Raw genomic sequence first — 14,267 nt, forward strand, 5'->3', positions numbered from 1 at the left:
CAGCCTACATTCAGCCGATAATAGATTTGCAGGGTAACAGCACATCATTTTGGTTCCCTGCAGCCCTGAGAACTTTTTTTGACTCTCGATTGTAAAGGAGAAATTACAGTATGGTGATATTAGGGGACTGTTATGTAGTAAGTCCTTATATTAGTGTAAATTCCCTAAAAATAATTCCATAAATTAACACATTAACACAATGTAATAACATTCAGAATTTTGATCAAGTAATATAAAAAAAACATGTAAAAGCCATTGAAAATGCCATATTAAGATCTGTAAGTTATAACGAGTGTAGTTAGGTAATCCACCTACACTATATGGCCAATAGTATTTGGACACCTCTCCTAATTATTGAGCCAATAATCAGCTGGATGGGTGTAAAACACGTCGCTGTTGAATTTTGGAGCATGGGAAACATGTTCTGTTGAGTAATAAATCACGGTTCACTATCTGGCCATCTAATGGACGAATTTGCGTTTTGTGCCTGCCCGGAGAATGCTACCTACTGGACTGTATAGTGCCTATTATAAAATGGAGTGAAGTTTGTATAATGGTCTGGATTGTTTGTAAGGGGTTGGATTAAATCCCCATTTTTCCAGTAGGTGTTAATAAGACTATTTAAACAATTGTATGCTTCCAACTTTGTGGTAATAGTTTGGGTAAGACCCTTTCCTGTCCTAGTATGACTGTGCCCCTGTGCACAAAGAGGCTCCCTAAAGACATGGTTTGACAAGTTCGATGTGGAGGAACTTGCGTATCTGCACAGAACCCGGACCTCAATCCCAACAAAACCTTTGGAGTGAATTGGAAAGGCAATTGCGAGCCAGACCTTTTTGCCCAACATCAGTGTCTCAACCATTGGTGTCCATATACTTTTGCCCATATACTGTAGTGTACCGAGTGTATATCTATTGTGATGTCACCGAGCTTAGGTATAAAGTATAGTGCTGGCCAGAGGGCTGTCATTTATCAGGTGGATGTGACCGGTACGGTAAGTACTTTATCATTGCTACGTCTCTAGAACAGTCTCATCTATCAGTCTCTTTATGAATATTGGATTCTTACATGTAATTCTAGTGTTTGTCGTGTTATTTTTGTTTTTTATTTGGCATACTTATACACTAGGAAATTGCTTAAATAGCAATATTGTGGCCTGTCACATCTGCTCCATAGACAGAATGCAGATTGCAGACAGAAATTGGTGTCTGTATTCTGCTGGTAGATTCATAAAGCAACCACAAAGCAAAGAATGTGAATCTCTGGGAACTTATTATCACACCCTCCAGTTTATAACACCAGTAATTCTCATAATAAATGTTTATAAGGGAATTCATATTTATGAATTTTAGGTTTTCTGGCTGTAGACTATACTATTTATATATCAGGTCAATCCTGAATATTAGCTGGTATGGCTATGCAACCAACCTACATCAGGTGCTGCTATTGTGATGTCTTGAGATGAGTCTAGATAGCCGTGTTTCTTACTGCGTCTATGGTAGTATTGGTTTTATTACAAGATTTAAACTATTTGATGTTTGAATCATGTACATAAATAAATGATTATAAGGAGTATTGCTTTTTTTTTATTTTTTATTTTTTTTAGTAATAAAATATTAGTAAGTCCAGGAATAAACAGCCTAATAGCATTCGTCAGACTAAATTGTAGAAGGATAGTGCTAATCCCCTGGAAACGTGTCCTTATTAACAATTGAAATTAATAATTATGTATATAATCATAATAATAATAATAATAACAATAAAAAAGATAACAATAAAAAGTATTTATTACTAACTCCAATTACTTAGGTTCTAAATTCTGGTTATCAATTAATATTAAAAAAAATTCAACCCTTTAAAATGCCATATGGTCAATTTAACAACCAATACATTGTTTCAGCTTCCAAACCTAATACAATGTTATCAACAGGGGCTCCCAGGTCCAAGACCCCAAGTCATGTGATCCTCTGACACTTATGATTGACAATATTCTGTTATAGGAATACCCTATTTAATAACTAATTTTTCCAGCTAGTTTCATCACAAGTAACGACTCCCTTATAGTTTTCTGGTCTTTCTAGGTCTTGCTGTTGGATTGACACTGTGTTACTTACTGTGTTGCTTATACGGTTAGCGATTTGTCCTATTTTCGGAGAACTAGAGGCGATTAGTCAAATTCTATCTTGACTGTCTCCTGGTTTTCTACCAAGGACATTGGTGCAGTTTTGCACCCGGGCATTAAACAACCATGCCCTTTTGGAAAAAATCTAAGAAATATCACGTCTCCCAAATTCCTGATGAAGGAAATCTGATGGGAGACATACCAACTATGGAGGAGCCTAACATCTCGCTCCAGAAGTTTTCTGTCATCAAAGATATGGCAGATGAAAAATCCAGCGATCTTAGTCACAGCAAATATTGTGACATTACATCAAAGAACACCAAGAAGAGCGCATTCAGCCTGCTGACCCGCCTGCGCTCCAAAAATATCCGTAAAAGGTATGTAACTAATAATTCTCATACATTGCTCAGATATCCAGAGCTGTGGTATAACAGTCACTAGATCTTTAATTCTCCCCATATCTTCACAGAAACTTTGGCAGCAGCGCTGTGATCGGCGCTAGAGAACTGGATCGCTATTTCCCAGATAGACGGTTGAGACTATATGTTGCCACCTGGAATATGGAGGGAAAGGTGAGAAGTAATGTACAATATTTATTGTGACCCATCAGTGTGCCCGAGCTCAAGTTGGATGAAATGGGCCAGTAACCATGTCTCTTTAGTTTGTAGTTGAATATCACATAGACAGGTTATATTCTACCCTATGTCAGTTGAGTTGGCGCTCTTTGTATACAATATTAATGTTTGTATATTTTGAACAGGATTACCCGCAAAATGTGGAGGATCTGCTGTTACCATCAGATGATACGAAAGACATTTATGTTATTGGCGTTCAGGAAGGATGTCCAAACAGGTAAGTCTTCTCAGGTTGTCTTACACCAGCCTATGACTGCAGATGGACAGCAGGGCGGCTGATACAAATTCTCTCTCAATGCTCTACTTATTGTATTATCACTCCTTAATTTTCAAAATGTATCCCCAGAGGTTATTATTATATGGAGTGTTGATACAGATGAGTTGAGTATCTTAATCTTGTGTCATTTATTAATATGTAAATCTGAAATTGTGTCTTCTTGTAGACGGGAATGGGAGATAAAATTACAGGAGACCCTTGGACCACACTATGTATTATACCACTCCTCCGGGCTCGGAGTCCTGTATCTCACCATCTTTGTTCGACGGGAACTAATCTGGTTCTGCTCAGGTAAGATTCACATTCCTACGTCTACATAAGAAGTCTTGAATGTAGTCATTAGCTGGAACATCTTATTTAGTTATTAGACTTAGATGCCTAAGAGCTTGGCTCTCAGATTCTTGACTTCTGAGTATTGGAGATCTAAAAGTTCACACCACAGTTACAAAGTATGAAATTGTGTTCTAGTAATATTTCCATAGTTTAATTGGAAATAATTGCTATTCCATTGTTGCATGTAGTACTCTTAACCACTGACCCGTCTTTTTGTGTTTAATTTCTTATACAGAGGTAGAGCACACCCATGTAACAACCAGGCTATTCCACCATGTGAAAACTAAAGGAGCCTTGGGTGTTGCCTTCACCGTCTTTGGAACATCTTTCCTTTTTATTAATTCACATCTGAGATGTAAGTATTTACAATATTAATATATGACCATGTACAGTTTTACTTTGTATAAAATTGCTGCTATTTGATAATTAACTGAAATATATGGGATGATATCAAGAGATCTGTACTTATGTTTTGGTAAAAATAAAAGGTTTGTTCCAGTTTCATCAAACTTTTTCTAATCTATCAATCTCATTCTATGTTGTGAGTGGCCAGTAATACAGATACACGCAGGTAGAATTAGTGCAGGAGGGGGTGGCGGCGGCTGGTTTCAGTTGCGCCGCCTCCCCCTCTGAGAGGCAGCAGGGCGGACGGTGCGGCCGTATAATCCCTCACACCCACCCCTCCTCTCCATTAGCGGCGGTGGCGCGCTGCAATGTGTTTTTTTGAAAATAATATGCGATTGGGGCCGCCCATATGATCATCCGCCACTGCTAATATGTATTTTTTTGTTGGCAGTTGGGGCAGTCAACAAGAGGATCCAGGACTATAAAACCATTACTGAGGGTCTCCGTCTGCCTCAAATTATTCCGGAAAGAATCAACTCCAATGCCTGTGAGTATTACTTATGTGGTTGAACCTATGGATCCTTTTATCTCTCTATTTGTCTCCGTTGAGTCTAATGCAGTCATGTGCTATAATTTAAAAAAAAAAAATTATTCTACAGTGGACGTCACCAGCCGCTTTGATCGGGTGTTTTGGTTTGGAGACCTCAATTTTCAACTTAAAGAGGACAGAAAAAATGTGGAATCTCTTCTGCAGAAGATCGAAGGAAAAGATATGTCCAGTCTCCTCAAACACGACCATCTGAATGAAGCCAAGAACAATGGTATATTTACTAGTAGACAGATCTCTATCACTCCTCAACCTTCATTAAAGGGGTTCTCCACCTTCTGACAACTGATCACCTATCCACCGGATAGGTCATCAGTATATCATAGGTGCGGGTCCGACACCTGGACGCTGCACCGTTAAGCTGCTCCAGTGGCCTGCGGGCACCGGATGTTATGCCACACAATGCTATGTACGGAGCGGGTAGCAGTTGGCTCCTTACATAGCATAGCTGCCATGATGCATAACTGCAGGTCTGCCTCCTATTCACTTGAATAGGAGCAGAGTTGCAGTACTGCAGCTCGGCTGCAATTCCGTGGCCGGCGCCAACTGCATCCGGCATGTACGTCCGGTGCTCAAAGGCACCGGACCAGCTGATTAGTGCAGGGTCCGGGTGTCGGACCACCACAGATCATGTACTGATGACCTATCTGGTGAGTATGTCATTAGTTGTTAGAAGTTGGAAAACCCCTTTAATACCACAACCACTTCCACAGATTAATACAAATCACTGACATGATGGTTGATATGTTCCCCAAATTCTTATATAGTGCTAAAATTATCAATTGCTCCTTTTTTTTTTTAATACTGACTACTTTTTTTTCTTTCAACTTAAGGGTCCATATTTCTAGGGTTCAAGGAGCACACCATTGATTTCCTTCCTACATATAAGTTTGACATTGGCACAGACACCTATGATACATCAGCAAAGCAGAGAATTCCATCATATACGGTAAGATATCTTATTTCCAGGTCTACAGAGCTTGAGAGACAATAGAATCCATGGGCCAGAGCACCCATTATATAATGAATCCCCTCCCCCAATGTAATGAATTGTTATTATTATAGCTGGAAGAGTAATTTCTTATGAACAAAGCTTTCAGTTAATTTTACTTTTATGTAGTGAGTTTGTCATCACAGTTTCCCAGTGTAATATGTCGTTGCCCAGCATGGGTCAAGGATACTTATTTAATGAAATCTGTGTGACCAAGTCAAACCTAAAATGCAATAAAGTCTCAATATTTTGCAATATAAATAAAGTAGGCCCAACATTTAGGTCTGTGTTGTTTTGCAGTTTAATAATCTATTATAATATGATTTCACTAATGATATTTGTTATTTTCATGACCTCTACAGGACAGGGTGTTGTTTAAAAGCCAATGTGAGGGAGATGTGCGAGTCCTGAGATACGACTCTTGCCCTGTTTTGAAGACCTCAGACCACCGACCTGTTTTTGGCATCTTTGAAGTAAAGATCAGGCCCGGTTCAGATGAGTAAGTCATGTTTTCCTCCATGTTGTTGGTATGATACTTTCAGTAGCCGTCATTACTACATGGTCCTTATAGCCAGAGCTCACACTTTGGGGCAGGTGGCTGTACACCTTGGTGACAGTACTGGAGGATTATAGGATGTGAAACTAAGCAAAGTGTGGTTACCTGCTAACATTATCATATGTCTTACATAAATATATTTCTCATTCCAGCATCCCCTTGGCTGGTGGACGCTTTGATCGTAAAATCTATGTAACGGGCATTAGGAGGAAAGGACAAAAAAAGTAGCTGCATCTGTTCATGTCCTTACAGGTAAGAGCTTTGTAGTTGTCTATTATGTTTGCGGTGAAAATGTTCTTCCATCTCTTAGGTTTTCCTCTGTATCTGTAATTAATTTTATCAACTAATTTAACTAAAGTGTAAATAAGTATTTTCAATCTTAAAATTCCAACTCCTTGTATTTAGACACGTTTTCATTTCTGAATGAAGGTTGTGGGCTTTGGGGAACAACTTCCCCAACTGTAAGCATGTATGTAGTATAGTACAATGAGTTTCCTAAAGGAACCGGTCATCTGAATGGATGGAACAACTGGATTTTATGATGCATTAGCTTCTAAGCAAAAATGATGGATACAAGAAACATTGCTATTGATGGAAGACATTACTTGGCATCTTGCAGGACTCCTAAGGAACAGTTACAATCTCCGGGGCATAAAACATCGGAATATTAGAAAGTTCCGGTAACATGCTGAAGAGCACAGCTCTAGTATTCGGCACACAGACAAATATGATTCAAAACTTCTTTCGTTTTATTTGTATTGTATTCAAATGCCATGGGCGGAGTGCAACGTTTCGGTCCTAGAAGACCTTCGTCAGGCACTGGAACCCTGTTGGCGTGGATGTATCCTGCTGATGAGCACTGCTGTTCATATCGCGGCTTACCGCTCGTTTTTGGCGCGGTAAGCCGCGATATGAACAGCAGTGCTCATCAGCAGGATACATCCACGCCAACAGGGTTCCAGTGCCTGACGAAGGTCTTCTAGGACCGAAACGTTGCACTCCGCCCATGGCATTTGAATACAATACAAATAAAACAAAAGAAGTTTTGAATCATATTTGTCTGTGTGCCGAATACTTCTCTACATACGATTGGGTTGGGACCCTATTCGTGCACCTCCTATAGGTCTTGTGCACTCTGAACCAATACCGAGCACAGCTCTAGGTCAGACCCACTGCTTGCATCAACCATCTTCAAGGTTTGTAGTGTGACGCCAAGGATCAATTAAGAAATTTATTTACCTCAAATCACCTTAAAAAGTCTTCTAGATTTTGTGTCTGCTAAGAAACACACATTATAGAACATTAATAGCAAATATTTGTCTTGCAGCATAAACATCAATTCCGCAGTACATCTGGCGAGAATAGCGCTCCCTGTCACCGGAGGAGCCACCATCAATGCTGATAGAAAGGTAAGTTCCTCTGGATGTGTCCCCTCTCTATATTTATCAAGCAGCCTGAATGATCAATATTTAATAGGGTTGTGTGCTTCTCCCCCCAGAACAAGTCAGCAGATATCAACAGAACATCAACACCAATAACAACCAAGGGCAGAATCCGCCATCTTACAAGAATTCCAATGGCGAGACTTAACATTTCTACAACATCTGTCACAGAAGAGACATCAATGTGGTCACCAGGGCATCAATATCACCCAGAAGACCAGGTTCAGAACAGGACAATATGTCATCTCTTCTTGTGTCTGTCGAATCCAGATTTTCCACCCCTAACTGATACTACAGTATATACTGTGACATATTCCGTAGTTTTTGCTGGATCTTGTATTACCGTCATCTTTACCATTATATATTTTGATCCACAAAAACCTTAAATAAATCATTAACATCAATCCATAAGTGTGACTGGTAATTGTTATGTGCGCGGCTGCAACTTACACAATACAGAGTGTATGGAACGTGCCGCCATATGTACTGGATTATATACTTTAGGACAAAGAGTGCTAGGAGATGTAAAACATTGATATATTTGATAGTTGCTTAACCACTTAAGGAAGCAGCCTAGTTCGGGACTTAGGGCTCAGAGCCCATTTTTCAAATCTGACATATTTAACTTTATGTGGTAATAATGTCGAAATGCTTAAACCTATCCAAGCGATTCTGAGAATGTTTTCTCGTGAGACATTGGGCTTTATGTTAGCTGTAAAATGTTGTTGATATGTTCAGTGTTTATTAATGAAAAATTGCAAAATTTAGAGAAAATGTAGAAAAAATAGAATTTTTCTAAAGTAAAAAATGCATCTGCTTGTAAAACAGATGGTTATACCAACCAAAATATTTACTAGTTCACATTTCCCATAATTCTACTTTAGATTGGCATGATTTTTTGAACATAAACAGCAATTTCTCATATTTTTAAGAAAATTTCAAAAGCCTTTTTTTTAAGGTACCTGTTCAGTTCTGAAGTGGCTTTGAGGCACCTATGTATTAGAAACACCCACAAAACTTCCCGTTTTAAAAACTAGACCCCTCAAAGTATTCAAAACAGCATTTAGAAAGTTTTTTTTAACCCTTTAGGCATTTCACAGGAATTAAAGCAAAGTGGAGGTGAAATTTGCAAATTTCATTTTTCTTGCTGAATTTAATTTTATTCTATTTTTTTCTGTAACACAGAAGGTTTTACCAGAGAAACACTACTAAATATGTATTTTACAGATTCTGCCGTTTTTAGAAATGTCCCACATGTGGCTCTAGTGTGCTCTTGGACTAAAACACAAGCCCCAGAAGCAAAGAAGCACCTAGTGCATTTTGGGGCCTCATTTTTATTAGAATATATTTTAGGCAGCATGCCAGGTTTGAAGAGGTGTTTAGGTGCCAAAAAAGTAGGAATCCCTCAAAAGTGACCCCATTTTGGAAACTCCACCCCTCAAGGAATTCATTTATGGTTGTTGTTACCATTTTGACCCCACAGTTTTTTCACAGAGCGTCTTTGAATTGGGCTGTGAAATTAAAAAGATGAAATGTTTTCCAATAAGATGTCATTTTTGATCAAAATTTCTTATTTTCGCATGGAAAATGCCCCATTTTGTTGCCCAATTTGTCCTGAGTGCGGTAATATCCCATTTGTGGTGATAAACTGCCGTTTGGGCCCATGGGAGGTCTCAGAAGGAAAGAAGCGCTATGTGTTCTTTGGAGTCCAGATTTTGCTGGATTGGTTTTCGGGTGCCATGTCGAATTTGCAGAGCCCCAGAGGTATCAAAGCAATGGAAACCCACCAGAAGTGACCCCATTTTGGAAACTAAACCCCTCAAGGAATTCATTTATGGGTGTTGTGACCATTTAGACCCCACAGTTTATTCTCAGAATTTATTTGAAATGGGCTGTGAATTAAAAAAAATGTGTGATAAACTGGGCCCATGGGAGGGCTAAGAAGGAAAGGACCACCATTTGGCCTACTGGGGATTTTCTGGTACTAAGTCATGTATGCAGAAGCCCCTGAGGTACCAGTACAGTTGAAACCCCCGAGAAGTGAGCCCGTTTTAAAAACTACACCCCTTAAGGCATTCATCTAGAGGTGTAGTGAGCATTTTGACCCCACAGGTATTGTTTAAAAGATAATGCGCAGCAGATAGTGCAGAGTGAGATTTGCAATTTTCTATACATATATGCCATTTCAGTGTCCGATATATTGTGCCCAGCATGCGCCACCGGAGACATACATCCCATAAACTGTAATGTGGGTTCTCACGGGTACAGCAATACCCTACATGTGGATGTTAACAGCTGCCTGGGCAGACAGCAGGGCCCAGAGTGTAAAGATGAGGGGGATAAGCTGTGCGGAGTGCATCATGGTAAGTAAAACTGGGGTAGATTGAAAATCAAGGGATGTATGATACATTTTAAAACACTTTCATACAAAGCCCTGGTTTTTCGGGACACGTGTCATATTGATATATTGTGTCTTACCCTATCCCCCTCTTATAGCATACTTTGCACTTCTTTTGACTTTTTCCCTTCTTGCCAGTTTGGGGAACTCCTCCTGGAAAGTATTGCCCTGGTACGATGCGTGTTGCCTTGCTTCCAGAAGTACTTGGTGCCCCCCTTCATGGTCCCTAAAGATTAGGTTCTTGATAACCACCTCTTGAAATTCCAGGAAAGTTCCCATCTGGCCTTTACATCGATGTAGTAGGTACGCATTAAACAATGCAATCTGAATGATGTGCACGGCCAGCTTCTTATACCACACCGCATGGCGCTGTAGGGCTTCAGGACTTGATCTGACAAGTCCACCCCTCCCATGCACCTATTGTAGTCCAGGATGCAGTCTGGTTTGGGGTTCTCTGTACTGGTACCTCGTACAGGTACATGGGCACTGGTATGGCCATGTATTGTTGTCAATACAACGACATCTCTCTTGTCCTTGTACTTAACACACAATATGTTGCTGCTAGAATGTGCCCTGCTTCCACCCCTTCTTGTTTGCCCAAGCAGTGTCTTAGGGAGGTGTAATGTCAGGATAGGGAGACAGACAGGTGAGCCCTAATCTATCCGCCACTCAGACCCTGCCTACTTTCACAGCCCGTCCTAGGCGACGGTGTACAAATGGGCGACGGTCCATATGCTCAATATGTGCACGACAGACAAACAAGACAAGGGTACACAAAAGCAAAGGGAAGTGGGGCAGTTGTCCACGGCAAAACCGTGAGCAACAGAGTAGTGGATGAGCCGAGTCAAACCAGGAGTGTACGTGTTAACAAATGCAGAGCAGGAGAATAGTCAGTCAAGCCAGGGTCAATATGAAGCAGAGGTCAATGGTAACAGCAGAAACAGCAGAGCCAGGAAACAAGAGAATCACAGGCAAAGGACAAGCATCAAATGAAGTTATAAGTAGACCAAGGGCGGGAGCTAGAACCGTCTGGCCAGGCTGCGATAGGCTCTCCCACTCCTCAGCCTACCAGCCTGAGTGGTAGCAGATCGAGTCACTCTAGCAGACCTAGACACAGATGCAGGCTTATTAACCACGGGCATTGACACAGAAGCTGTGTCAGGCAAATCCTTCACAGGAGGCCTCTCCGATTTCTTCTAGCAGTGCCGCATGCCACAGTACTTCTGGAAGCGAGGCACTTGAAGAGTAGGACGCTGGTATAAAAATTATCCAGTTAGAGGTGGTAAACCTGGTCCAGCAGTGGGTGCACCAAATCCCACCCAATTTTTGCGTTAACTCCCAGTAAGGGGGGGCATTCTAAGGGCTGAATACTGCTGTCCTTGTAAGTATACCCTGATGCACTCTCGCACAACTTATACATCTTCACGCCATACCTTGCCCTCTTACACGGCAGGTACTGGTGGAATTGAAGCCTCCCTTTAAAATGGACCAGGGACTCATCAATAGAAATACAATTCTCGGGGGTGTATGCTTTGGAAAACCGGGCACTAAAATGGTCTAATAGGGGTCTCCGTTTATACAAACGGTCAAAACTGGGGTCATCTCGGGGTGGGCGCTGCTCATTATCAGTATAATGTAAGAAGCGAAGTATTGCCTCATAACGCATCCTGGACACGGCCATACAGTACATTGGGGTGTGGTATAAGAAAAAGCCTCTTTTTTTTTTTTTTTAAGTTACCAGTTTAGTTCTGAAGTGGCTTTGGGGAGGCCTATATATTAGAAACCCCTATAAAACACCCCATTTTAGAAACTAGGCCCCTCAAAATATTCAAAACAGCATTCAGAAAGTTTATTAACCTTTTAGGTGTTTCACAAGAATTTAAAGCAAAGTAGAGGTGAAATTTACATATTTCAGTTTTTTTGTAAGAAAATTGTTTTTATTCCTTTTTTTTCTGTAAAACAGAAGGTTTTACCCCGAGAAACATTACTCAATACCTATTGCCCAGATTCTCCAGTTTTGAGAAATATCACAGATGTGGTCCTAGTGTGGTAATGGACTGAAGCACCGGCCTCCGAAGCAAAGAACCACCTAGAGGATTATGAGGCCTCCTTTTTATTAGGCACCATGTCCAGTTTGAAGAGGTCTTGTGGTGCCAAAACAGTGGAAACCCCCCAAAAGTGACACTATTTTGGAAACTAGACCCCTTGAGGAATTCATTGTAGTTTTCATGGGGTGCATGTGACTTTTTGATCAGTTTTTGCTCTATTTTTTTTTTTTTTTTTTTAAAACAATCCAATTTTATTGATACGAACACAGAAATGAAATAACACATTAACATTCACATTACAATTTTCCAACATCGTATACAATAGTGACAGCATATCAGGAAATCCCCAACTTCCCCCCTTTCCCCCCTCCCCGCACAGCCCCCCATTATATCTCCGCCGTTTGTTTCTAGTACCATTCCTGGTCAGAGCACATGTCTCTTATCAAGTTTCCCCACCACCCCTTCTTTACTCCAGACTCTATCACCTCCAGTTCCTCAGACGACTCTCGCCCTTAGTCTGCTCAGTTCAGGTGTCAGCACCTCAGGACAGGCCATCCATCTGCTCCATTGTTTCTCAAATTTTTTTTCCGTGCCCCTTTTAGAAAATATCTTATGCTCCATCAGGATATTATAGTTCAACATTCCTACAATTTCCCTCATCCTTGGTGGCTCCGCGTCCAGCCAGTGTTTAGCAATGCATTTCCTCGTTTGATATAATATCTTGGCAATTGCCAGGCTTGCCATTCTGTCACTCTCCAATTCTCCCACCGCTCCCAACAACATAACTTTAGGGTCTGCCGCCAATTCCCAACCATACACCTGCTTTATCAGGTCCAATATTTCCCCCCATAGGGTCCTCAGGGCCTCACATGACCAAAACATATGCAATATGTCCGCCTTCTCCTCCGTGCACCTACGACATTTAGCATCCGCTCTAATACCCATCTGTTTTAATACCCACGGGGTGCGGTACACTCTGTGTATCAGGAAGAGTTGTGATCTCCTCTGCGCCAGACTGAGCGATAAGTGACATGTGGACGCTAATATCTCCCACTCCTCCTCGGTCAATGGACCGACATCCTGTTCCCATTTCGCTTTTACCAGCACCATTGGGTTTCCCAAGTGTTTGGACAGTAAGCTCCTGTACGCCATTGAGATCAGGCCTTTGGTCGTGTCAGCCCGTCCCACATACTCTAGGACCCCAAGAGCACAGACCGTCAGGTCCACCACATGCGCCTGCGCCTGTAGGGCATGATGGATCTGCAAATATTGGTAAAACATATTGTGCTCCAGTGGAAATAGGTCTTTCAACTGCTGAAATGATCTCAGCCCGTTATCATCATACAGGTGTTGTAATCGCCTAACCCCTGCCGATTCCCATTTTTGCATGCCCTCTAATTGGTATAATTCCCACAAGACCGGATTATGCCATAGGGGAGTATATTTGGTACACATTCCCACTCCCAGGATCTGTTTGCACTGCCACCATATTTTATGTATCAGGAGTAACGTTGGTTTAGCACTCGCCAATCTCTTAAAGGTATGCGCTTCCAGACCCTCTAGTGGGTTGAGTCCTCCCCCCAAATATGACAATAAACGTGCACTGGAGCCCCAGGTCTCTGTGTCCTCCCACCCCTTAAATTGTTGGCTCTGGGCAGCCAGGTAATATATCCAGGCATTTGGCAGCGCTACCCCCCCCCCTTCGTCTTTAGGCAATTGCAATTTCTCCAATTTAATCCTTGGAACCCATTTTTTCCAGACCAGATCCCGAAAGAGATTGTGCAATCGTCTGAACCAGTGCTTAGGTATCCATACTGGGGAGTTATGAAGAATATATAAAACTTGAGGCATAAGGATCATCTTGATTAGATTAGTCCTCCGCAGAGCAGAGAGCGGGAGCCTGTTCCAGGCATCCACCTTATGTTTCACCTTGAGCAGCAGTGGTGAAACATTCAAAGACATATAGTCTTGGACCCTAGCCGTCACCTTAACCCCTAGGTACGTAAATTCAGAGACTATCGGAATCCGGGGTCCCACTCCAGTATCTACCATATTCACCGTGTCAAGTGGCATCAGAGCAGACTTGGTCCAGTTAATATTTAATCCTGAGAACTCCCCAAACCTTGTGATCGTATCCATTATTACCTTCAGTGTATTCTCAGTGTCCGTCATATATATTAAAATATCGTCTGCATATAGTGAAATTTTTTCCTCCATTTCCCCATATTGCAAGCCTCTTATATGCTCCTCCTGTCTTATGAGGCACGCCAGTGGCTCTACCGCCAAGGCGAATAGCAATGGTGACAGTGGGCACCCCTGGCGCGTACCCCGGGCCAGTGAAAATTTCTCGGACATTGCACTATTCACCCGTATGCGGGCTGTAGGGGCCACATACAACAACTGTACCCACTTCACGAAGTTAGGGCCGAATCCCATCTTTTCTATTACTCGCCATAGGTACCCCCATTCTACGCAGTCAAACGCTTTTGCGGCGTCTAACGTTAGCACCGCCC

General features: G+C 41.6%; 1 protein-coding gene across 1 annotated transcript; it reads left to right on the forward strand.

Annotated features, from left to right (window-relative positions):
* The first annotated feature begins 2,329 nt into the window (after nt 1-2,329).
* Nucleotides 2,330-6,237, forward strand: LOC142741855 (phosphatidylinositol polyphosphate 5-phosphatase type IV-like). The gene is made up of 8 exons (XM_075851183.1): nt 2,330-2,499; nt 2,592-2,694; nt 2,883-2,964; nt 4,164-4,259; nt 4,372-4,533; nt 5,153-5,268; nt 5,673-5,809; nt 6,019-6,237. Exons 1-8 carry the CDS (start codon nt 2,330-2,332, stop codon nt 6,092-6,094), a joined length of 942 nt encoding a protein of 313 aa, XP_075707298.1. The 3' UTR covers nt 6,095-6,237.
* The last annotated feature ends 8,030 nt before the right edge of the window (nt 6,238-14,267 follow it).

The sequence above is a fragment of the Rhinoderma darwinii genome, chromosome 2 (genome assembly GCF_050947455.1).
Source record: "Rhinoderma darwinii isolate aRhiDar2 chromosome 2, aRhiDar2.hap1, whole genome shotgun sequence".
Lineage (NCBI taxonomy): Eukaryota > Metazoa > Chordata > Amphibia > Anura > Rhinodermatidae > Rhinoderma > Rhinoderma darwinii.

What these genes read in the sequence shown, in the direction of transcription:
- LOC142741855 (XM_075851183.1), top strand. Translation starts at nt 2,330, where the DNA reads ATGGAGGAGCCTAACATCTCGCTCCAGAAGTTTTCTGTCATCAAAGAT. An exon ending in TCCAAAAATATCCGTAAAAG is followed by an intron (nt 2,500 to 2,591) that starts GTATGTAACTAA and finishes ATATCTTCACAG; the next exon opens with AAACTTTGGCAGCAGCGCTG. An exon ending in ATCAGGCCCGGTTCAGATGA is followed by an intron (nt 5,810 to 6,018) that starts GTAAGTCATGTT and finishes TTCTCATTCCAG; the next exon opens with CATCCCCTTGGCTGGTGGAC.